General features: G+C 39.5%; 1 protein-coding gene across 2 annotated transcripts; it reads right to left on the reverse strand.

The window, feature by feature from the left end:
* Positions 1-1,127: 1,127 nt before the first annotated feature.
* On the reverse strand, positions 1,128-26,420 carry ampd3b (adenosine monophosphate deaminase 3b). Of its 2 annotated transcripts, XM_011475772.4 has the most exons (16): positions 25,709-26,420; positions 22,735-22,798; positions 15,841-16,063; positions 15,537-15,714; positions 14,861-15,026; positions 12,108-12,327; positions 11,880-12,009; positions 11,593-11,787; positions 11,343-11,474; positions 9,188-9,351; positions 6,533-6,659; positions 6,251-6,414; positions 4,342-4,462; positions 4,012-4,185; positions 3,786-3,896; positions 1,128-2,035 (listed from the first exon to the last, which is right to left on the reverse strand). In XM_011475772.4, the coding sequence occupies exons 2-16, from the start codon at positions 22,790-22,792 to the stop codon at positions 1,865-1,867; spliced, it is 2,334 nt and encodes a 777-aa protein (XP_011474074.1). In that variant the 5' UTR covers positions 22,793-22,798; positions 25,709-26,420; the 3' UTR covers positions 1,128-1,864. The 2 variants fall into 2 exon arrangements, with proteins under 2 accessions (XP_011474074.1, XP_004069434.1); XM_004069386.5 differs by lacking the exons at positions 22,735-22,798; positions 25,709-26,420 and adding an exon at positions 18,821-19,133.

Below are 26,420 nucleotides of genomic sequence, written 5' to 3' on the forward strand. Positions count from 1 at the left end.
AAAAAAGCCATGCAGGTTCTCAGAAGCTGATGTAGAACAGTGAGAACAGTCCGTTCCAGGAATACTTTGTGCTGCCAGCACCGCCCCCCAGGCTAACACACACACACACACACACACACACTTTCTCCACGCCGCTGGCATTGTTTGGCAAAAATGTTTTCCTTTTCTATGCACAATATGCACATCCATCTTTGTCAAAGTTTAGATGTTGTTTGCTTTCGTGGGTGATTCGCAGACACACTGCTGAAGCCGACTCTAGGATGATGTCATTAACTGGGCGGGACCCACACTTAGCGAAAGGCTGAACTTCAGATATTGAGTCGTCTTACTTCCAGGTTGGAAAAGAGCTCAGGAAAATAACTCATATTTAATAAAAAAAAATACCAATTTTAGTGTGCCGAAGGTAATGTATTATCATATACATAGATATTGTTTACTTTTAAAGACTTAAGAATAGCACGGTATAGGGCCAGAGCCATGGACTACTGCTTTCAGGCTGACCTACAGGCACACCTGTCATGTTTGAGCCATCTCTACCCAACACAGCTCAGTGGCCTTGCGGTATAGTGTACGCCCTGTGACTGGAAGGTCGTGAAATCAAATCCAAGCTGAGTCATACCCATGACACCACCTTAAGAATGTGCTAACAAGCAGAAACTCTATGGCAGGAGAACAGCAGTGCCTCAGAGGCACTGGATTGCCAGTCATCAGGGACCTGGCAAAACAACACTGCCTAGCGAGGGCAACACGGAATGCCAGGGACCCCACTCACCCATCCTATGGACTCTTCTCCCTCCTACCTTCAGGCTGGGGATCCTGCAGCCTGCCATGCAGAACAATGTAGCTGCTTGACAGCTTCTACCACTGCCATTGGACTCCTGAACTCCTTCAAGGTTCACTTACCAAACCTTGTTTTTATTTAGCGACCAATTGTCGAACTGCCTATTCCTTCTGTTCCTGTGATGTTTAGAGGATGTTTCGTTGTTGCAGGAGCAACATAATTTTGATCAGTGTTGCATCCTTGATGCTGCGCATGAATGAGAAAGAATCTGAATCTCATCCGTTATCCTCACACTCCCTGGACAATTGACATCAAACACGTTTGACAGACAAAACTTTCAACGCTGTTTGATAGATTTCCAGCTGTTTATTGGAGGTATGAAAAACAAAAAAATTGCAAACATCCAAAACATTTCTCATTACACAAGACATTAGTAGAAGTTATCGAAGCTTAATACACAGACGTGGTCTCTAAAAAGTTGCCTTTTTATCTGTAACGCCTCACTAATTTGCAGTTATTTGGCTGGCCTAATAAACTTTAGTTGAAACCATGTAAACCAACAGCCATCAGGTCGTATGAGCACAATGGGACTTTGTATATTTGGCTACAGTTTATATCTTTCTGTCAGATTAGATAAAGTCCTTGTTCTTTGTAAAAGAGGCAGAAAAAAAGAATCCTATGCCATAGAAACCTTCTGATATCACCAAATCCCCATGTGCATTTATCAAAAAGTAAACCTCTACTGACAAGTGCACGCACAACAAATCTAAGTTGATGTCGAAACACTGTTTAATACCAAACTAATCCAACTTTAATGCCAAAAAAATACTCTATTCATCCCAGCAGGGGAGGTAAAGTCATGTGAAAACCATTGAGACTGAGTGGCACCATCAAGAACAGGAAAAACATGTTTAGAAAAAAGAGGCAGAAATGCCTGGACCCCCATTACTAAACCTTTTTTTTTAAATGGCCACTAAAGACCATTCATGGTAGTATGCTAATTAAAAGTAAAAAGTGCTGCTCAGTTTGTGCCTTCATCTTCTGTGAAGATACACCCCAGTTTGTATGGTGCTGCCGTCCCTTTCAGGGCTTCTGAGCTTCCTCCGTCTTCACGGCGTCCACCAGAAAACTGAGTTCGTTTCTCAGAGTCTCATAGCGGTACGCCATTCGGATCTGGGCCACATTTGTCCGCCGGATGTCGTTGCCCGCCGGTCCATCTTGGAGGTAGTTTGAGCCGAGGAAGTGCTTCTTCTCCTGTGAAAAGAAAAGTATACAAATATGGTAGCGGCTTGATGGTTCAGTTGGTTAACCCTTGTGCTATCTTAGATGACCCCACCCTTGCATGGACATGTTCTCCCTACCATGACAAAGGTGGATAAAGGTGAAGAGGATATATGTAATCAATGGACACCAGTGAAGATCAAAAATCATTGAAGAAAAAAGGTTCAGAGCACTGTCTAGTGGGTCTAGATGACCCAACTCCCAATATTAAAGTGCCTGGGATAGCACAAGGGTTAAGTGCAAGACTGGCAAATGGGAAACTTTGCTGTATCCAGTGTGGCAAGATCCTTTGCACTACTGCCTAACTATGGAGCTACGGGGGCCCAGGTCTGGATAAAATACAGGATTGTGTTAGGAAGGGCATCCGGCGTATAAATCTCTGCCAAACCACCCGTGTGACTCAGTGAGACCTGATTGGCTGTAGCGACCCCTAAGTGCCGAAAGATGTGCAAACTTATTGCATGGACAGGTGTCTGTTGTACTAAACAGGATATAGAGAGTAACAAAAGATAAAGTGTCGATGTGAAAAGTTATGCAAGTATATACAGTGGTGCAGCTGCAGTTAGACTGAGCGTCTGTAAGAATTTTAACGATTTAATTAGTACATTCTGTAAATCACCATAATTTAAAAGTCATCTCTCAATATTATTGATTCAGAAATGCAACATATTACAAGATTCATTTCTTACAAAAAATATTTGTATAAAAGTACTACAATGATCTAAACTGATAAATGTACTGCAGAGCATTTTACATTAAGATCAGGAGTGATGTAAAATTGACTATTTATTTTGAGCTATAGTGGAGGTCTGGTGATCATTTAGGACTGTCTGACAACAGAAACCACAAAGCCTTTTAAAAGTACAGTGGCTGTAAAGTGATTATCTGTGAATTGTTTGAATTTATGATTATTAGACAGGTTTAAATAGAAACTCTAAAACGGTGACAAATTGCTAGTTTTTCTTTTCTTTCACTCCAAGATTGTCAAAACACTTAGTTGTCATGTACAAAGTAGACAGCTTTTACAGGAATATGTACCAGCCTCAACAGAAATACAACTTTGACCAGAAGAAATCAAAAACAAAATATATTACCTGATAAAAGTAAGTAAAATAAAACCAGATAGCAGCAGAATAAAGAGGAAAAACAGTACTAGACGCCTTTTGGGTTTAGGAAAATAAAGCCAGAGCATCTAGATTGATGAACTAAGCCTAACAGGAAAGCTGAACAATACACAGATAGACCATGAGCTGACTTTTTTAAATCTATAAAGGCCTCCTAGTCTCACTGCTGGGTAATAAGTCTGCTACTCCTGCCAGAGGTTATTTAGTATTGCTTTACATGTTTGTTTTTTTTACAGCTAAAAGTCTTTTTTCCAGGACTCACTAGGACTATTTTTGAAGACTTGCATCCAAAGAGTAAAGTTAGTATGAACTTGTCAAACACTAAAAAGGACCAAGACCCTTTAGCAACCCAACTAAGAAAAAATCAATTAAAAATAATGTTTATTTTTGCTGATTACCTTGGTGTATTAATACATACAACCGGTGTTTTTAATGGCACGTTTGCTAAATGTGCTCCACCATCATTGATCGAGCAGGAAGTAAAAGGATCAAGTGTTGTGGCAATTTTATATCGGTATCTAACAGTTTTAAATGTTAGAAAATTTTTTGAATAAAATGTATTGAAAGGCAGATTGTTGCCTTAAGGAACTGGTTTATACCTGATGTGAGAGGCCGCTCTGCAGAACGCTGTTTCTTGCAATCTCACAACAATCACAAGTGCTCAGCTTCCACAGCTGAGCCGCTATGGCGTACTCCTCCATCAAGGGCTCCTAAGGGTTTTCAAAGAAGACGTTACTTCTCAGGATCTGAATCTGGACGGTTGAGCAGCATCTGTCTGCTGTGTTTAATCAGTAATTATAGTCGATTTTCTGGGTGAGGTCTGACCTTGGTGTAGTGGAACTGCATGGGATCATCGGTGGACAGAGACACACACAGGCCTTTCCGCAGAAACTCGCAAAAAGGATTCTTCGAGTACTGCAGAAACAGGCTGTTGTTGCTCAGTGGGGACATGGCGATCGGAACCTGCGCCAGGTAGTACAGGTACTCCAGCACTGGACTCTGCAGAGACATCACAGTAACGTGAAGGAGAGGAAAACAGCAGTGTCTCATTGGGTGTGTAATTGCTGTGAAACACCAATGGCAGCCACGTGATGCCACTTTGAAGTGTGAAGGAGATCATCAGTATTGGACAGAAACTCAAATTCAGGGCTGCACCTTTTTGAGGTTGAGTCCGTGGGAGATGTTGTCCGCTGTCAGGAAGGCAGAGACCAGATGGGTGATGGAGCCCGCCTCCCCGCAGTGGGGTCGGAACATAAAGGTGTTCATTTCTCTCTCCCTGCAGAATAACACAATGGTTACTGGCAGAATAGTACATTTTGGAATACCTTTAGTGCTGACCGTATAGATGACTCAGCCCTGATGAAGGTTATGGCCTCTGTTGTAAAGACTGAGCTAAATATAATTTGGTTTGATTCGGGTTACAGCAGGTTTTGGTGGGGAATTGTAGCCCAAAAATCCGATGAATTACAGATGTGAAACTTTTCAGGTAAAGGAAAGACAAAATGATATGGTCATATTTACTCAGATAAGGCTAAAGACTCTGTTACGTTTGTAAGATTTTATCATCATCTGAAGATATGCAAGTTTCCAAAACTGTATGAATCCTCTGTAATTGTGCAACAAGACGCTTTTCTGAATGACTTCATAAAATCGTAACTGAAGCCTTTTGTCTGAGTGCTAATGTTGTCTTTTGTTTGTTTTATTTCAAATAATGAGTTTTTGTTTCACCCTGAGCCCAGGTTCAGATCATTTCCAGCCCTGACTCTGCCCTTTAAATACTACATCAATGTCAGCAGCAGAGTCATACTACATGTCATGTCAGAGTGACTTCTGCTATTTTCATGACAGAATCATCCACTGTGGAAAACCATACTAATTCAAGACAGACAACAATAAAGTTAAAGTCCCATTATCTGACACACACCTAGGTGTGTGAAATTGGTTTTCCGCATTGGACACATCCCCTGGGGGAGCGATGAGCTGCAGACACAGCTGTGCTGGGGATCCATTTGGTGGTTTAATCCCCCAATCCAACCGCTTAATGCTGAGTGTCAAGCAGGGAGGCACTGGGTCCCATTTTTTGAGTCTTTGGTATGACTCGGCCTGGGTTTGAACTCACAACCTTCCAGTCACAGGGCGTACACTAGGCCTGCACAATATACCGCAAATGTATCGTTATCGCGATATCAAGCTGTGCAATATGCATATCGCAAAAGTCATCACAAATCGCAATAAATGGTTACCTTAAATATGCTAAAACAATCTTATGGCAGCTTGAAGCATTTAACGAATCAAATAAATCCGTTTATGCATTTGACCAATCGGATGGACCCTTTTATGTTAGAGGTTTGCATCCTACCTCGCCGAGGGTCATTTGGAGTATACATTTAAACTGTTGCAGTGAAATGGGAATGATGCTTTTGGTTGTTTTGCAATTTGTTTATTTACCACAAATTATATCGTTATCGCAATATTGATCACTCATATCGCAAGTTTTCCTCATATCGTGCAGCCCTATGGAACACTATACCACAAGGCCACTGAGCTGGTAATAAGCAGTCAAGACGTTTTTTATTCGAAAATATACATCCATCCATTTTCAGACCCCGCTGGTCTGATAGTAAGGTTGCTGGAGCCTATATTTCAGCTTCTGTTGGGTGAGGGTGGGGTAGACCCTGAACGGGTTGCCAGCCTGTTGCAGCGCCACACAACTACACGCAGACACACATCTAAAGGCACTTTAGAGTCACCAATGATCCTATGAAGCTGTATTCCAAGACATGTTTAAATAAAAAAGTAGACACATTTTATCTTTAAACTACATTTACATTTTATCTTAACAGTAGACGCTAAAACCTTTCACAGTTGCATGTGTGCTTCACTTTTGCTGATTCTGTTAAGGTTTTGATTGATGTGTGCTGGGATACATGCACACATCCACATGCTGGGATACAAGAAAAAAAAAGGGCTTACCTGTTTAACTACTTTCCTTTTCTGTGCATCGATCGGCAGCAGAAAAACTGAATTGTTTTCTTTTTTTAAACAGTAAAAAAGCTCGACTTACTTCCTCAGGTTGTTGAGCACCATGATGTTGGCATACATGTGGAAGAGGTAATAGGTGTAGGGGGGGTTGTCTTCTTGGGTCCACTCCTCAGGCTTCGGGCTTTTATACGAAAACATGTGGTCGCTGTGTTTGGATTCATCATCCACACTGTCAAAACCTGTCACCTACAGGAAACGACCCCAACATGGTTTTTCTCATCTCCGCAAGATGTGGCGCAAACACTCTCGGTCACAAACCGACACAAAAGACCAAAATGAGTGTGACAGAAGGACAGTTACTCACATATTGTAGGAACACATGTAGGGTTTTGTGCTTCTTAGGGTTGACGGTGGCTTCAAAGAGAGGAAGGAAAATGTTCTCCAACATCTTGGCAAAGTTTGGAACCAATTTCTTTGATCTAAAGATGTCACTGAAAAACAATAATAAAGATGTGAGAGACCACTTGGATAATTCAAATCTGCACATAAACTGTGAATTTGGAAATATAATATAATATAATATAATATAATATAATATAATATAATATAATATAATATAATATAATATAATATAATATAATATAATATAATATAATATAATATAATATAATATAATATAATATATTCTCCCACTCCCATCATCCTTTGATCTATTGTAAAAGTGTTCCCAGTAGTCTTTTAATCATAATTATGCAATTTTTAGCTAAATTTTTTTTAAAAACTGTAGTTTTCTAGGAAATTGTTTCTTCAGAGCAGCAGTGCTTCATTAGAAATTCACCTGGAGTTGAGGGCGGAACAGTAAGTGTGGAGCAACCCCGCCCCCTTTCCTTCTACATTGTGGAGCAGAAGGAGCAACCAATTCAATTTCTACATCACGATGAAGCTCTTTCTAAAACAGCAATTTTTCATCTGCTCCTGATTCACAATAATTTGAATAAAGAAATACTCAGAAATGGTAAATGGCGTGTACTCATATTGCGCTTTTTTTACCTTCTTCGAAGGCACAAAGGGCTTTACAGTCACAAATCAATTCACACACACATTCTCACAGTCATTACAGCTCTGCTGACAAGCACTGGCGCCAACCTTCCAACCTTCAGTGTCTTGCCCAAGGACACTTCGACACATGGACGGGCAAGGCGGGAATTGAACCTGCAATGTTCCCATCAGAGGTCAACTGCCCTACCACTGTGTTGGAATAATGTATATAAGTTATCTCATATTTGCTTTTTTATGCATCACCTAGCTATATATAGGTGATATAATCATGTTTGCAGAAGCGTGTGTGTCCAACTCTGTTTCACAGGAAGGTGGAGGTGACACGCTTATGAGAAAACAATTATCTTTGTGTCTTTCCAGCATTCTCCTGGGAACCTGTGTTAGCTGTGTCTAGAATGAATCGAAGGACGCTCTGTGTCAGTTTATCCGTGTGAAAAGGCTTGGCAGGTCCAGAGATGATGTGAGAAGGCTGCAAAAGATAGACATGTCGTAATTAATGTTTTCTAATCCTGCTGCAGCTGTGCCTTCTTGTTCCCTCTCCTCAGAGCTCAGCGCATATGTAAATTAGGGAAACCCACAAACTTGATAAAAAGGGGAGGCGACAGGAATATGCAGCAGAGTGACGTGAGATTAACTGGGTATGATCTCTGTTGCTCTCCTTGTAAAGGTACCTTGGTCTGTTTGTCTTTCTTTTCCTTTTTGAATTGTTATGATGTTGCAGGTTGTTTTTACCCAACACACTGCACCACGGCCACCCCAAGAAATGTACATTTGAGCTTAATTGTCTTCATTTTTATATATATATATATATATATATATATATATATATATATATATATATATATATATATATATATATATATATATTGTTTTCTCATATATATATATATATATATATATATATATATATATATATATATATATATATATATATATATATATATATATATATATATATATATATATATATATATATATATATATATATATATATATATATATATGAAGAAAATTAGCAGGGAGGGACAACTTCTTCATGTTCTAATGTTTACTAGCTCATGTCCACAAACTACATTTGGAAGAGACTTTGTGTCAAAGCAGCAAATACCTCACGTATCTCATTCTAGGCTTTTTCTTTCACAGTTCTATTCCAGTATATGAAAGACTTGTGTTAGAGAATTACAGGAAGACACAAAATGCAATTATTGATTTCTCCTCCATGATTAGTTTTCAAACTGTTGGAAATTCAATTAATTAAAGGGGACGTCGTCTGCACGTCACTACCAAATCAGAGTCCCTGATTTGTCAAAGTTTGACCTGGTTTAACTTTGAACCCACATTCAATGCCTGTACGATTTCTATGTAAAGCCTGAAAACGGTCGTAGAAACTTGCATTGGTACTTGTGAATGCAAGAGTTTTGAACGCCGAAGCCCAAAAGACCCTTCAATGGAAGTGGTTGCTTGAACATGCGTTGCTGAGGGCGGTGTGAACGTGGTTTTAGAGTTAAAAGGACACGAAACAGACAATGAAAGAAAACAACCTGCAATTCTGTAGATAATCACATATGTCTTCTCCACAACATATACTACAAAACCAATCATCCATGTAAACACTAATAACCACACAGATAATAACAATGAGCACAGATAACCATCATCTGCATAAACACACACATATCTTCACACTTACAACTGTATCTACAGGTTTTAAATTTGTAAATCTTCAACTAAACAACTTTTTTAAACCAACATTTTTTTTAGCATTGCTGCTCATGTGTTGTGGTTTCAAACTATGTTCAATAAAGTTTTTTTATCAGTCAAAATGTCTTGTTGGTATTCACTTTTGTCTCTTCCCTCACCTTTTCTTGCTTTAGCAGGTTAATGCGCTTTAATGAGCTTTAGTTATGAGCTGTAAAGAATGGCAGTTGTAGTCACACCCTTCATTTCTCTGAACACTTACTAGATCCTGGGAACTTGGATCATCCATCTCATGTTAGGGGAGTGGACCTTATGCTGGATGAACCATGTTGCCAGGTTCTCCCACTCGCTGGGAGATCGTCCGTAAATCGACAGTCTGGGCTCAGCGTGCTGGTACTTGCTTTCCTCAAGGTCTTTAGCAACTTCCTAAAACGGGCAAAAAACAAAACGCAACGTTTGCGGATGATGTGGAAGTGGCTGGTTAAGATGACTGACAGACCGCACTGTCGTGTTTTGGGTTGTTTCTTAATATGTTGCAAGTGAAAAACCAAGACTATAAACCATGGGTTCTCAAAGTTTTTGTAGCTGAGGACCAAATTAAGAACTCAACATTAGACTGGGGGCCAATTTTGGTGAAATAGATAAATGGTTAAAAAGAAAAAGTTGTTTTAATAACTTTAATGACCAAGTGTCATTTGGACATTTAACCAGGCCCTTGAGATGTTTTGCCAGAGGTTGCTGTACAGATCTTCTACTCGTAATTGCATCATTGACTTATTTCTTCAAACTTTTTCTTTTGCTCTAAACAAACAATGTCAGCTACTTTCAGCATACATTCTTTTTACAAACTCCCCGTCACTTAAGGACTTGCCATGCCGGGCCATTTCCAAAGCCACAACGTAGCTCGCTTCTGTCACAGCTTCATTGGATTTACACCATTTTTGTAAAGATCTGGTGCCTCATTGTAGTTGTTGGAGCTTATTGTTGTGCTCCTCACCAATAAATTTGTCATAGTTTTAATGATTTTTAACATAGTAACGATTTATATTGAACTCTTTGAGCACTGCATTTACCTGCTTACCTGCTTACCAGCCCGTGAGGTACGACAAAGTAAGTATTTGTCCACTTAGCTTGAAAGCGCCTTTTCTCCTCGCCAACACAACATTTTTCCTCAAAGGAACCTGCTCTGGCTGTCTTTTATTGAGGGCCACAAAAAATCTTCCCGCTGGCCACACTTTGAGAGCCCCTGCTATAAACAATTCACTCGCCATTTTTTGCTATACAGATGCCGCCATGTTAGAGGCACACAACATCAGTAGGCAGTGATTGGTCGGAGTTGGTTAGAGTTAACGTTTCTATGGCAACCACTCTCACCAAACAGTAGTGAGCTTGTTGGAAGTCCACACCTCTACTACTTCAAAGCGGGCAACACAAAATTTGTCAAAGCTTCGACATGGGGGCCAGCGGGCACCGCATACTTTAATTAATCAGATTAGAAAAAAAGGAAAAAAAAATATTATCAATAACATGTTAAAGAAGATATCAGATCGAGAATGGTTATTCAGACCAAAAGAATGACTGAGTAACAGCTGTTGATTTCTCTATAGAAGTCTATGGGATCTTGGCTTCTTGGAGCCTGCGGGTACTTCCTGTTTGGAAAAAAAGGGGGGGAAGAGTCACCTAGTCCAGTTCTTACCTACAGTCAATGGGACTGATGCAGCATCTGTCAGTAAAATAACTGTGCCTGGCGTTTTGTGAGAATGACCAGAGGGAGAAACACAGCTCCCTCTCAGCTCTTGCCGTTCATCTGATTCAGAGACTGCAGTTTTAAATTTGCATGCCCTCACTGATAATCTGCGGTAATTCCCCAAAGAGGAACAGTAATGATGATTAGAAGCGGCGGGTTCGTGACAAGGCGTGCAGCTGTTGCTTCGTGATATCGCCAACTACTTTGAAAACCAAAGAGCTTTTGGTGTTTCATGCTGTCTTAAGGGCCTCAGTAACCAGCTCAGCAGTTTCCAGCTCTAAACTGGAATGCAACTTTGAATAAAAAATTACACTGACATTGAAACAGATGACTGAGCTGCAAGAACAATTCCAACACACAGACTCAGAGGATGGGATCTCACTTTTATACTATTGGAATCACTCTCAACTAATGTTAAAAGTTGTGCAAATTGTGAAAGCCAATCCACTAAATCTTATAGGAGCACCAATAATAGTTTTGCTCTCATCTCTTTTGCTGCTGATTGACTGCTACGGGAACTCATAAGACCGTTTCTCGTCAGTGCAGTGTGCATATTTGTGCCTAGGAATGTGGAAAACAAAGACCAGTTCCTCCAAAATGCAATGGATTTGATCTATGCTGCATACACACATTTAACATTTAACCCTTTATGAAGTCTCAAAGAGGGTACCTTAATGAGACGTGCAAAGTACTCTCCCTTGATGAGGTTGTCAGTTTTCAGGTAGATCTCCCGCAGCTCACTGGCTCCCACAGGGTTGTACTTAGAGTTAAACTTATCAAAGCGGTGAAAGGTTTGTCGCCCCTGTAAGGAGAGTTTTGTTAGTGGGGATAAAATAGTGATCTTGTAATGAAATAGTTTTATTTTATCAATGAAAGGGAATCCTTTAAGGTCAGCGGTGCAGCATAAGGAGCCTTCTTACAGCGTGCACGTCCAGAGAATCCACAGTGAGGTCGTACGGATCCATGTTGAGGTTTTTGAAGACTTCTTTCAGGGTGAACTTCTTACAACCCTTTTCCATGACAATGCGGTCCGCCTCTGTGTGGTATGTTTGCTTTATGAATTTCAGCAGATGCTTCTGGTTCATGCATGCAGCAGCATGTATGTGCGTGTCGACCTGCGTTTGACACACAACACGTCAGCCGGATCAGTTTCCTTTAAACCTTAAAATTGTCCTGTGCTAATAGGAAATAAAAAAAGCCGACCAACCTTTCTAACGTTGTAGAAGTCTCTGTGTGGGACACACTTGAGCTCCTTTAGCTCTGCCATTTCATTCAACATCTCATGGAGGTAGAACTTAGACTCCAAGAAGTTCAGGCGTCTGTGGCAGTATGTTTTCCTGTGGGACATCGCCAAGCATGTTAGATATTTAGCAAAAACTCCATCAGAAAATCTGGATTAAGATTATTAATTGGTTTTAAAACTGCATGTACTTACGTTGGACCATCTGCTATCATTGCAAGTACATAGCTTAAGTCTATAGCAAACGTCTCCAGGTCAGGGTATGGAAGTTTATGAGGTTGGTTGTTATTTAGAGCCTCCTCGTTCTCATAAACGTGAACGATTCCATCCTTTAACTTGAGAACATAGTTGGTGTTCTCAGGAATATTCGCCATGGAGTAAACGTCTTCTCCTTCTTGAGGAAAGGGCTTGATGTCTGCAGAAGATTGGATGGGAGGAACAAAGTAAGACACAAAAATGTGCAAGAGCGTAATACATTTTCATGGTAAAACAAGTTAATTAGAATCAATATTCTTAAAGCTTTTTTTTTTTTTTTTGGAGGCTTTAATCTAAGAGCTTAGATAGAACTGTTGCACCATCATCATGACTTTACGTCCTGCATATTTTTACATTTTCTATTATAAATCTGTCTTTTCAGGGCGGTATGGTGGTGCAGCAGTTAGCACTTTCGTATCACAACGAGAAGGCCCTGGTTCAGATTCCAACTGGGTCCTTGCTGTGTGGAGTTTGCATGGGCTCCTCTTGCGTGTGTGGGATTTCTCTCTGGCTGGGCTGGGGCTTGCACTCTTCGTGCCACTGTGCCCCCCTACTCTGTGGCACTGGGGGGCCCTGCAGCGGTCCTTCCGGCCCAGGACTAGGTGGCTAACGTTGGGTTCTCTCAATCTGCTATCCCGCGCAGGTGTCTAGGGGGGCATTGGCTGCCACTGCTGCTTAGACGGGGGGCTTGATGTGGGGGTGACCGGGTACTCCCCCCCTTTTACATTTCACTACAGTAGAACACAAACATTTACCTGACCACAGGTGTCTGCTCACCTTTGCACAAATAGTATATTATATTCTATATTTATGTATGTATGCATATGTGTGTGCGTGAGCTGTAGATCCAGAGTGTATGTGTAGACAGGTATGTGTGTGAAGGTTTTTGGAGACAACAGATATGTCTGTAACATTTCTGTGAGTCTGTGGACAGGCCCCGGCCTTTGGACTAACTTCTACACCTGACAGTGATGATGATAAACTTCCAGACATGTGTTGATTTGCGATTCTACCCCTTCCTACTTCTTTAATCGTCCTCCAACTTCCTTAACCCCGTTTTTACTCCCCTTTCTTTTGTACCCTTATGCCTGACATCCCTAAAATCCCACTCTTTACACCTCAGGAAAAGTATACAAACATACAGGGTATAAATAAAGTTTAGCTTAAAATACAAACATGGTCTATACAATATACCCCTTGTGTGTCAGACGATTCATAAACCCCCTACTGTAACTGTAAAATCTGCCCAACATTCTGCTTGTAACTTGTAACTGCTCAGCTGCTGAGGACAAAAAAAACGGTTCAAATGACTCTGTGTTACTATAACATATACTAAGTCAGTGTTTTTCAACCAGTGTGCCGTGAGATATGGTCAAGTTTGCCGTGGGAAATTATCCATTTTCACTGATCTATAAAGAGTTACCATCTCCAGGATATCAGCTCTGTGTTCATCCAAACAGGATCTGATAAAACACTGAGTAGTTAGGAATATGAAAGATCATAAAATACTTTTTTCTTTGTGTTTATTTGATTCTATTAAAAACACTTTAATAAGAATGACGGTACCACAATTTAGCCGCAGCTTCAGCTCTGTTTTTCGGAAAAGTCCCGCCCCTTTAACTGTCTCTGCCAATCATTCTTGGACCCCTAACCATACGTCATCAGTCTGACCAATCAGAAATGGTTAAAATCTTCAATTCCTTGTTCCGATGTAGCTTGTAAAGTCTCTCAGTTCCAAAAAAAATACCAGCTAAAACTCTTCTTTAGCGGTGTAGCTTTTCACGGGATCCGGTATCAGACCGTGGAAAAAATTATCAAAATAAAAAAGCTCAGAGATGCGAGTTTGTCTGGCATCACCACATCTCCCATGATGCAGTGTGTTAAAGTGACAGCATCTCTGCGCAACTAGGAGTCTTCCCTGTTAAATGTCTTTAAAAAACAACAAACACACAAACAGTTTTTAAATCTTCTTGATGAAATCAGATGTAAACAGTTTAGTTCTCCTTCAAGGTTTGTGTTGATTAAGAGCCAAACATCTCAGTGTTTGGTCCAAGTCAGGTTAAATAGAAGTAACATTTAAGACTGTGGGGGGACTGTACATCAATACAGACTATAGAGTTTCAACCTTTTTCAGTTTTTGGATGCTCGTGTGCCGTGGGATTTTTGTCAAGGATAAACTGTGCCTTGGCTCAAAAAAGGTTGAAAAACACTGCACTAAGTAATAAGTATTATAGTATAAAGTACTACTTTCTGCATTTAAAACCGCTTTTGAATTGTCAACTGACTGGTTTTTCCAGAAGAGATTTTGTAAGATTGGTCACGTTTGTATTGCATGACAAAATTGCGAAATAAAACACAAAAAAAACAGCAATGACTTGTGGGGACATGCCGCCTTTTTCAGCAGTTTTTTTTTTTTTTTTTATGCAACCACAATCTGAGCAGCCAAGCTGAAAACACAAAAATATATAGTAAAGAAGCCAAAAACAGAGGAAAAGTTACACATTGGAAAATTAAAACTTAAAAAAAAAAGTTTTAAAAATCAATGATCTAGCTCAATTTAAGATTTTTTTGACTCAAACTCCTTTTTGTTCCTCCTGTCTTGAGGCCTAAATGTTTGCATGACACAGTGTGGTGACTTTGCAGACGTTTATGGCCTGTGTATCCTCTGGTGATTGAATAAGGGAAGCCCTCACCAGGCAGGACTTCATCCTCTTCTTTCCACTTCTCGTTTTGATTTATTCGGAGGAAGAGTGCTGTGGTTCTCGGGAAGCGATGGTAAGCCAGCTTGGAGTACTTCTCTCGAATGAGCAGCGCTTGCAGCAGACTCTTGATAGCTTGTTCATAGTCGTCAACAGTGATCTGGAAACATTGCAGTGATATGGACATTAAAGCCTGATAATGGCCTGTGCTCATTCACCCATCCTCTCATCCTCCCTGTGTCCTTGTTATTTCGTGTCTTTGTGGTCTAGTGTGTAGTTTGTTCTGTCTGTTTGCGTGGTAACTTGATATCTTCAAAGTTTAAAGATCCACTCCGATGATCTTTTGATCTATTGTTAAAGCGTTTCCAGTTGTTGTTCACCTTTCTGCTTATCCCATCAGGGATCACCACAACAAATCCACTTCCACTGATTCGCACAGGTGGTTTGGCAGAGAGTTTATAGGCTGGATATCCTTCCTGACACAACCCTGTATTTTTTTAAAGGCAGGGGGAGACCCAGATAGACAGAATTGCACCTAAGGACCTACACTGGATTATTTAGCTAATTGCATGCCGTGGGAAGCAAACGTACCAGTCCTACACCCAGCCATTTGAGCCATCCAGCCGCTTAAAAAACATGCATACATTTGACAAGAGTTTGTGATACATACCCCTGCACAGTAATCCCCGCTGATGGTAACTCTTTGGTAGTCTGGGAAGCTCACAGGGAGAAAATTTTCAGATGCAGCAGGGGTGGGAACTGGTGAAACCTCAAACGGGGTCAGGTCAAAGCCCTCTGGTAATTGTAAAGATACCGACTGCGAACGTTTCAGCATGAAATTCTTTCTCCTGAAGACACACAAGAGTAGCGACGATTATCTTACTGATGAAATAAAAGCTCATAGCTATGTTTGAACATGTGTCATGCTTTCAGGAGAGTTTAGGGGTCAGTTCTTTGTTTTCTCCTTTTTGCACCTTTTGATAGTCTCCTGGGACTGCTGCTCCGCCAGCTCCTTCTGCAGGGCCCTCTCCCTGTCCTCATGCAGGCCGATGGGACAGTCCTCTGGCACGGTGAACAGCGCCAGAGCGCCCTTGTTGTCCTCCTCTCTTAAGGCAGAGGCGTACACCTTCTCTGCCATCAGGCGTACGCTCTCTTCCACTTCATTCATGGACAGCCTCTGGAAAATCCGTGGCACATCTGTTGAAATTCAGACAGACTTCAGATTTCTGACAAAAGTTGTGTTTGACGATCTTCACTGCACAGCGTCATTCTTGGAAACAAAACAGACAAAAGTTGATTATTGCTGGAACCAAAATGTATTGTGTGATTTAAAATGTAACGGGGTGCCTGACGTGTAATTCATCATTTCTGATATGAAACATGATGTTGGTTGAAATAATATTAGCCTGGTTCTAGTAGTAAACACAGACAGTTGAGGTTTATAGGCAGAAGTTGTTTTGCAGCTCCTCATCTTTTCCTCACACGTGTAAACGTGCCTGGAGGGCTGCACTCGTGTTCCAGTTCTTCTTCTATTTTCTGCAAGTCACTCTAAACATATTTAGCCCCTGTGGCTCGATTTTTGGCAGGACGACTTGTCAGCATATTCACTCAAAGCCTCACAGCAATGACAACAGATCCTGTTTCCTGTTTACGTCTCATCTACTGTACTGCAGTCAGCTGACATTCAGGCAGAACTTTCATAACACCATAGCTCAAAATGCCATCTCTACACGCTGTAACGTGTGAATCTGACCAGTCTGAGACTGTCACGCCTGAAAATACTTATTTCAGAGCAGCCGTTTGAAAATTACAACGTCATTCTACTATTTTCCCTTTAATAACAAAGACAGTTTTTGTCTAAAAGGGACTTTTTGCTTGGTTTTCTGCAGTACGAAGAACAAAAACAAGTTCAATTGCACCACGTATGACAGAAGAAACATGGCTTTAAGCTACTAATGCTTTTTATAAAATGTAACAATTGACACTCTACTACTTGTTTGTGAAAAACAGACTAGTTAAAAGGTTCACTTACTAGTATAAGCAAGTTTTGTTTTGAGAAACTGCACAAATGAATTAATAAAAATGAATAAAAGTGATATTGAGATAAATATATTAAAATAAGACTAATAAATATTTGCTTCTTTTGGGTTTTTTACTGATCCTCTTTCTGGAGCAATATGTGAGAATGATGATTTGTATTGGCTTAAGACAGGCTATAGCAGGCATGTCCAAAGTCCGGTCATAAAAGCAATAAAACACAGCCACCACCGCTTTCTAAGACCTGTGTGTACGACTTTTGATTTTCATTGACTAAATTTAATTTAATTTGAGATATAATAGTGTGTAATGTGTAACGTTTCATATGAACTCAGATTTATTGTTGATCAAAAGTTGCCTTTGTTTTTGACAAACAGACTTTTTCTTTATTTTATTTAGGCCTGCACAATATACCGCAAATTTATCGTTATCGCAATATCCAGCTCTGCAATAGGCATATCGCAAAAGACTGCGAATATTGCAATAAATCGTAAACCCAAAATGTGTTAAAACAATCTTATGGCAGTTTGACGCTTTTAACGAATCAAATAAATCCCTTTATGCTTTGACCAATCAGATGGACGCCTTCCCATTGTTTACCAATCAGATGGAGGCCTATTATGTTAGATGTTTGTCACCTATGTCGATGAGGGTCATTTGGAGTATAATTTTAAAGTGTTGCAATGAAATGGGAATGATGTTTTTGGCATTTTTCTATTTTTTTATATACCGCAAATTATATCGTTATCGCAATATTAATCTCTAATATCGCATATCGCAAATGTTCCTCATATCGTGCAGCCCTAATTTTATTTTTGGTCTTCAAGTATGAACTTTACAATAAATTAAGTGAAAATGCATTTAGAGAAATTTCTGTTGTATAGGAAGAAATGAAAATATTCCATTGCACTAAAATTTTCATCAAAATGTTAATTTGCATTAAAATGGTTCAAAGAAGGCAGGCCCTCAAACATTTTCACTTCACCAAATCTGGCCCTTTTTGGTACAGGTACAGGTACACTCAGCTCCATTTGAAGTTAATGTGAGAAACACACCAGTGACCACAAACTGACTGAAGGCTTTAGGGCATTTCCTTTTGTGCTGGATTTTTGCCTCAGCCGTTGATTTAAGCCCTTAGCTTTGACCGTATCATTTAAATGCAGTTTTTATTTTTAAAACTAAGAGAAAACATGCTCAATTTGGACTTTGGTTGTAATCCTTTCTGGTTCCCAGGCTTTTTTGGTGGGAAACCAGTGCTGGTGTTGACTTGCACTGACCTAATTCCCCTCAACTCTCTAAAATGATGTCGCTGATATTTTTAACTCAACCCTCTGAATTTGTATGTTGATCACAGCAGATGACTGACAGTGGAGAAACCTCTAAGTAGCTTGTCCTGAGGGCTTATCCTGCTTACCCCCCCTCCCCCCATTGTGAAAATCTACTGTTGCCATCCTGCATCCCATTTGCAGCGGAGATGTTTTTCTATTCTGATGCATGACATCAATGCCACTCCTAATTTTGATGCTGCAGTCAGTGTGGAAGTCACTTGGATAAATCTGCTGTTAATCTTTCTGAAGATATTTGGGTCAGCGTGCGCACCCACAGGTATGTTATGTACTATTGTATCAGGTATCAACTTCAGCGCTGGAACTGCTTTACTGATTTTTCTTGGTACTTTACAGCCCCCCCGTCTCACAGCGTTATAGATTCTCACATGCAAAAAAAAGGGCTCTGAAGTTATATTTATGCACAAACTCAATATTTATCCGTCATTTTATAGTCAATGTTGGTTAATGAATGATTTTATGGAGTCCCACTTTTTGGGTTTATATTCGGACTTTAACTTGATTTGCCACCATTATTTTAGCATCACTAAAAGTTTTCTAATGACTAGGATCAGCATTTTCTGTCTCTTACCTTCCGTGGTGACTTGGGCCATGTTTGAATCTTCGCTTTCTGCCTTTTTTCGGCTAATATTTCTGCGTAGTTGTGCCTGAAGCGGTCGCTGATCGACTAAAAAGTTCTCAGCTTTGGCTTCACTGCTTCACCAGGCAGCAGACAGGCCCTGCAAGGGTCACCAGAGCCGGATGTACAAACCGTCCTCAGGTGTGGTGTCCTGTCTGTGATGCTTCCCCTCTGTCCAGATCTGCTCTGCTGATTGTGAGGACCACTGTGTGGATTATAATGCAGCTGCTAGCTGCTGCTGGCTTGAGTGTCTCTTTCAATCTCTATTTTAGGGTGTTGAGCGTCATAGCAACAGGGCTATTCTGTCCCAGCTGGTATGTCACAACTGGCTGGTAACATGCAGCTGACGGACAGTGATCTAGGTTAATGGGGACTGGAGGAAAACTTGCGATTCCTTGAGGCAAGCTAAAGTCCAAAAAATCATACGTTGATCATTTTTAAAGCGGAAAAGTAAACAAACTAATAGGATGAAAAATAATTCTTGTGACAACTGCGTGATTTCACAGGAACACATCTGTAAAAAACCTACAATAATTGAAAGTTGTGGCGGTTTTGTCCACTTTTTGGCAATTCCTCAAAAAAATGATATTGGAATGATTTTACAACCGCAACTAATTTAACAAATTGAAAAGGAAAAACTTTTTTTTAGATAAACAAAGACTTTTTAAAAAACTCATCTAAAATATTTTGGTTAAGGAGTTTTTTGGGATAGAAAGTCAAATTTTGTGTAAAATTTCCATTGGATGCCTTTGGTGACTAGAACCTCCAAAAGTCTCTGCACTTTCTATTCATTTCAGTTAATTTAGGAAGTGTGCACAACTGGAATGTTTTCAGATCAGGTGAATTCACACAGTTTGCCCATTATGTATTTGAAAAATCCTATTTGATCCTGCGACAGACTGGTGACCAGTCCAGGATGTTTTCTGCTTGTTATATGTAGTATTGTGTGTATTTGAAAGGGTGGTTGGTGTACTTTTAATGAAAATAATATTTTAGATGTTCCATTTTTCTTATATTTTGTCCATTTCATAATGCCGTGGTGACACACTGACTTCAGTCAGTAAAGATGGACATAAAATAGTTTATTTGCTAATTTGCTGCTAACAAACCGGAAGAAACTAATGCAGGACAAACAGGAGGAACGTGGTGCTAAAAGACAGGAACTTCAAGCAGACCTAAGTACCAAAAGAAGAACAGGTCCGTTGGGACTCAACCCTTTTATTTTTCAGGTGTGTCAACTACAACACTGGAAAACTAAAACAATTCTTATCTCCACTGTCACACTTTTGCATTATCTCATGTAAAAATATCTACCCATCTTCTGATCCCACTCATTCCTGCTCACAGTCACAGGATTTGCTGGAACCTATCTAGCTACTGTTGGCTGAAGGCGGGTTCACACTCTAAAGTTCAGCACAGAAAACATCACACTGTTGCATCCACATGTAAGGGACAATTTAGAATCATCAACCTATGAAGTCTATTTTGATCATAGAACTGGTCCCAAAACTGGAGAAAACACTCATTTTAACCACTACACCACCGGGGACCTTCTTATGAGATGCTAAAAGAAGTAAAATAAGTAAAAGACAGAGACAAAAATAGTCTGATTTAACCATTGACTGTATAAAGGAACTGGACGGAGTGACTCCTCCCCCTTGCATTCCAAAAAGGAAGTACCTGCCGGTTCCAAAATCCTAATGACTTTTATAAAGAGATAAACAGCTGTTACTCAGTCATTCTATTGGTCAGAATAGTCATTCTAGATCTGATACATTTTTTACATGTTCTTGATAATTATTTTGTTTTCATGATAGTTATTTGGATTAAAAACTAACCAATTAGATGCCTTATTAAAAGTAGGGGGTCTCATGTCCAACGTTTGATTGACAGTTTTTCCTGAGCCTACTTTCAAGTGGTAGGGGTGTGGCCTTCCAACAAGCTCACTCTTGATTGGCGATCGTGCTTGCCATAGAGACAGTGACTCAGATTGACTCGGACCAATCATTGCATACTGGTGACTTCTGGCTCCAACATGAAGACGTCTGTATCGCAAAAAAAAAAATAAAGGCAACTGAACTGACTTCTTTCATTGGAACCAGGAGTAAATCATTTTCTATGGGTGATGTCACACTCACTCGGTCCGGTTCTCATATACAGGTAATGGTTTAAACCAAGAAAGCAGCAACATCACTAATTCTGCCAGGTTGGCTCCAGTTTTTATTCCAATCGAAAAGAAGTTACATTGAGAAGTAATCCTGATAAGAATCTGACAACCAAAGTGACCTGAGCAATGATCGCTAAGGACGGGTGATTAGCCACAACTGGGCAGACTAGAAACGTAAAGCAGGCAGTTCAGACTGACAGAAGGTGAACTTGGTACTTTAATCAAAAAACCAGTCAACTTGGATAACCTTTGTATTATATAAGATGTGTCACCTCTTCTGTAAAATGCTTTCTCAATTCTGAAATACAGTTAAATAAGAGCTGGCCCCTTATTCTTCAGGTTTGGAGAATCTTTTCTAACAAAAAAGTCTCATTTTTATAAGTTTCAAGTCATGGATAGTTCTTTTCAAATCTGCCAACACTGACTTAGAAACTGTTTCACCCGCAAGGACAAATTTCAGAATTACCAAGTAATGAAGTGTGTTCCATCCACAGCAGTGAGGGCAACAACAAACAAGACGTGAGCCAAACTAAACAACTGTTGCATTTGAGACTTAAGCAACACTGCACTACCAACTACACCTCCACCTGAAGAACTACCACTACTCCTTTGAGGACAGTGAAGTCTGTATTAGTCAGAAAGTAATAGAGCGAGTTGATAAGTAACAACATTTAGTTGGAAACCTTCCCTAAATGAACAATAACCCCTCTGTTTGCAAGCATCTCTTTAAACAGAACAAACAGGTTTCCTTCAGAGTCAAAACAAGGTTGTAGATTGATCACGACTCGCCCACCTTAGGACAGAAGAACTTTTAAAGATCAGAAAACCAGAAGACTTCTTGTCAATCTATGGATCAAACCAAAAAGGTCATGTATTAACAGAAACACTGACCCCTGTTTTCTCAAAGGAAAGGGATGTGGGACATCCCACAGACCAAGTGGACCACAGAACACATTTCAGGTGTTATTGTCTTACACTGATGTGGGCTCTTACGGTTTAAATGCCCCCTAGAGGCAGCTCTCTTACCCCTGTATTTCAGAATAAAAGAATCGGAGAGAAGACATGAAACATTTTCTATTATAAAAGAAAAAACAAATCCAGTTTTTTTTAACCTGCTACTTTAATGGAATCAACCAGGATGAATGACAATTCACACAGACATGTGTAGATTACAATTTAATGTATAAACTCAGTAGTAATAGATAGACCATGTTGTTGACCTCAAAGTTAAATGTGAAAAAAGAAGAAACAAACAAACAAGATTGATAAAGAAAAAATTTGGTTTGAAGCGCAATTTTCCTGGTGTTTCAGTGTTTAAGAGGCTGACACCGTCTCAAGATCGACTTTATTAATCCCCGAAGGGAAATTTAGTACAGTATCTGACAAAGAACGTGAGTTTCCCACATGAACAAAAAAAGAAACAAAGACAAGGTTTATGAATAACACCAAAATTTCTTGAAAATATCTCAAGTAAGTTTAAAGTTTGACCATTATTTCCTCTGGATTTTGTAAACCTGACAAACGTCTTGCTTAAACTCCCATCACTAAAGAGGCAATAGCAACAGAGCGACATTGTCTGCAGACTTGTCTGAAGCAATGCCGTACTGTAATTTTAGCTGTGATTTTAATGTTCTGACTTAATCCCTCCTTTGTTCGTGTTCTGCTGTTGTAGAGCAGGTCTGGGTGTTGGTACACTCACCTTTGCCCAAGCATGGCGCAGACTGCTGCTTTGACAGAGATGACTGAGACTTCTTCATCTTGACCTGCAGTCAAAGTGGAAAACTTCAATACAGCAGGAAATCTTTGCCGTTTTTTTTTTTTTTGTTTTTTTGCAACACAGACATCAGATAGAGAAAAGTGGATTACAGGTCCATTCGTTGTATCCTGGAACTGTACTGAACATTTTTTTTGTCCTTCTTGCAGCCTCGTAAGCTTGTCCAGGCAACATGAGGCTGTAATGAGAGACTCTGAAGGAGATTCATGTAACAAGACGTCAGTTGAGGCAAAGTGCTGAAGGTCTGCTCTGCAACCCGCTGATTACACAAAATGGCCAGCTCGTGTTTTAAAACGTTTTAATGAGGTAATCCTTCCATTATGTGACTATTAATTCCCATCTTAGAGACAAACTTTAGGGAGGTATTTGTTTAAATTAATGAGATGAAATGAGAATATAGACAGATTTTTGACCTAGTAAATGTGGACCTCTTTCCTTTTCAGAGTTTTCTGGAAAATTCTAAAAATAACCACAAACCTTTTAGAAATTCATATTAGAAAGAAAGATGATGGTACCGGTTCAGAGCCGGCCTGGAAACAAAGCCGTCCCCAACTCCATCTGGATGAAGCCCATCTACTAGACTATTTAAACATGTAGTTGTAGAGATAGATAAGCCTACATGAAGGGTCCCCCCTTCGTGTAGACATCACTGAGGTTGCTTCTTTTTTTCCCCCTGGAATGTTTTTTTTTTTTTTTTTAGTTTTTCTTTACAGAGAAGGAGGCTAAGCCCCTAGATCACGTGTCAAACTCAAGGCCCGCAGGCCAAATGTGTCCCTCCATGTCATTTTATGTGGCCCGCGAGAGCATACGTTTTTAATGTCTTAGAACAAAAATAAAAATTGGTGTGTATTTATTCATATCTGGGGGGAATCTGACTTGAAATATGGGATTTACCCGTATTTTCCGGACTATAAGTCGCACTTTTTTTCATAGTTTGGCAAGGGGTGCGACTTATACTCCGCAGCGACTTATATTAGAAATAAATTGAAATAAATACATTGTTAACCCTCCTGTTATGTTCATTTGTGAGGAACAGAGATGATGTTTCTGGGTCAATTTGTTGTATGAGGTATGCTAAGTGTTAAGAGGATGTTAAGTGACTCAGAGAATCAACAAACTTTTTTTTACAGTAAGATCTTGAAGGCTAACAACATAATATTCTATTTTCCAATGATTTTATAGATTCAGAAATGCAATAAAAGTGAAAACTGTTTCTACAAATACAGGATGAAAACAGAGTATTAGTTGGCAAATGATGCTTCATGAAAGGAATAAATAATTAAGTAAGAGAAAGAATTACTGTGAAATTATTAGATAAACAGTCTGCTATGATTGTGTCATATAAGGTTGTGAAAGTTAAAATGCGACTTATAGTCCAGTGCGACTTATCTGTGTTTTTTTCTACTTTATAATGCATTTTTGGGCTGGTGCGACTTATACTCCGGTGCGACTTATAGTCCGGAAAATACGGTACATTATATATACATATAATGTAAATATACATACATATACATATACATTAGGACTTAAACACTGTCAGTAAAACCTAACCTGTCAGAACCAATTTTAAAAGGATTTATGCCAGAGTAACAAGTAAACATATGTTTTCTATGCAACTGTGAATGTTACTTTAAAAAGTTCTAATAAATAAATAATGAGTTATTTAACATTAAGGAGTAGGTACATTTATTTTTCATTACATTTAGTTACATATATAAGTTATCTGTGGCCCTCTGAGGACAACCATTATGCTGATGTGGCCCTCGGTTAAAAGGAGTTTGACACCCCTGCCCTAGATTCTAAGGGCAAGGAAGCCTAGTTTAGCCTGGTCTGTTTAGTTTAGCCATTACCTATTGTATTTTATGACTGATGTCATGTTCTTATATAATTACTGGAATGATGCCAGTTGAGACGACTATTGTTGTGATATTGGGCTATATAAAAAATTAAATCTTCTGTTGACTTTAATAAAATATTTAAGAAATGCATTTTATATTATATTCATTTATTTTTAACTTAGTACTTTATTGAATGCAGGAATTTGTTATCACTTTCTAGTAGGAAAAAATGATGGTTTTCTGTCTCTTCTGTCAGTTGTCAGGTTTTACCAAAGAAGGCAAAAGAACAAAATTACTGGAATGATTGGAGTGGCATCAGTTAAAATATATATAAAAAGCAATGATTTTCTCCTGAATGTAAAAAAAAAAAAATCCTGTGTCTGAATCCAGACTGTTTATCTGGAGCTGGAATTGAGTCATGGATGTGCTTCTCAGCTTCAGAGGCAACAGAGATGAATTTATGAAAGCCTGACTGTCAGTGCAATGTGTTTCCAGAAATAAAACCATTTCCAGATATAAAAACAATGGCATTCGTTTGACAGTTTCTCTCACTTGGGTCATTCAAACTCCAGACTGAAAGTTTCTGTGATGTTTTCTTGTGTGGCGCCGAAGTGCACACATTTGTCTAACAGGCAGGAAGTGACAACTTCTGTTATTTGTGCACGTCTGAATACAAACATTTCAGCACCCATTAGTGTGTCCAATGTCAAAACAAGTTCCTGTTTTCAGCCATCAACCTGTTTTCATGGCTGTTCGGGTAGCCTAGGCCTGTGGTCTGCATACCCGGACAGTTATGTCATAGGACTGCTGTTCTACTCCTTCAGAAAATGTTGCGGAGACAGACCAGGAAGAGCAGAGCCTCAGAACACAAGCCTGAGAACTTTTTCTTTACCAATACCCCAAAAATCTGTTAACTTAATTTCCTCAGATTGTGTCAGAAATTATTCTTTTTTATTTGGCAATGTCCTCAAAGATGACCTCCAAAGGCTTAAATTGCAAGAGCGATGAGGACAATTTCAAGCTTTGCATCGTCTCTAACCAGAGGAAAATAATGTACTTACTGTTTACTGCTTGCTGCTTGCTGAAGGGCTGTGCAGTGTGAAGCCTCCTGGGACTGTGGAACACCTTATTAGGTGCAGCGTTGTCAGTGTTGCTCCTTTGCACTTCCACAGCGGGTTAACTCTTTCACTGCTACTCAGGCTGACGAGGACCAGAGGCACTTTCAGGAAGTAATCTGCATTTGTGTGACAGGGCTCAGTTCAGGAAGTGCAGCTTGAAGGAGCAAGTGTTGTTGCTCTTCGCAGACCACCAAATCTATTTATAGGCCACACCCATGAGATCTTATTTGCTGTGGGTGTGTGGCTGGTTGTGCTGAGGGCTGGTACTGTTTAACTTTGTTGAAGAAAATAAGACAAGACAAAAAAAAACTTATGGTTAGTTTAGTCTAGATCACACTTGAATAGCACTTCAGGTCCATTTCTCACTAACTATTACCCAGTAGCAGCCACAAGGTCTAAAAAGACACTGCTTTGTATTTAGTTATTGTAACTGATGACTCTTTTTTTTTAAATAACATACCAACAAAGAGAAAAGGTTGTGTTCTGAATATGAAATGTAGTTTAAAACTTTTGGCAGACATCAACTCCTTTCAAAATAAAATACACAAAAAGAAACTGGGAAAGGTAGGTCTGAAATATTCATTGTGTTTTCTACATTTTGGTTCCTGGAATTTTATTTTGTTTTCTAAAATGTAATGCTGTGTTTTTAATATTT

The sequence above is a fragment of the Oryzias latipes genome, chromosome 6, assembly GCF_053564925.1.
Source record: "Oryzias latipes strain Hd-rR chromosome 6, Olatipes_Hd-rR_3.1".
Lineage (NCBI taxonomy): Eukaryota > Metazoa > Chordata > Actinopteri > Beloniformes > Adrianichthyidae > Oryzias > Oryzias latipes.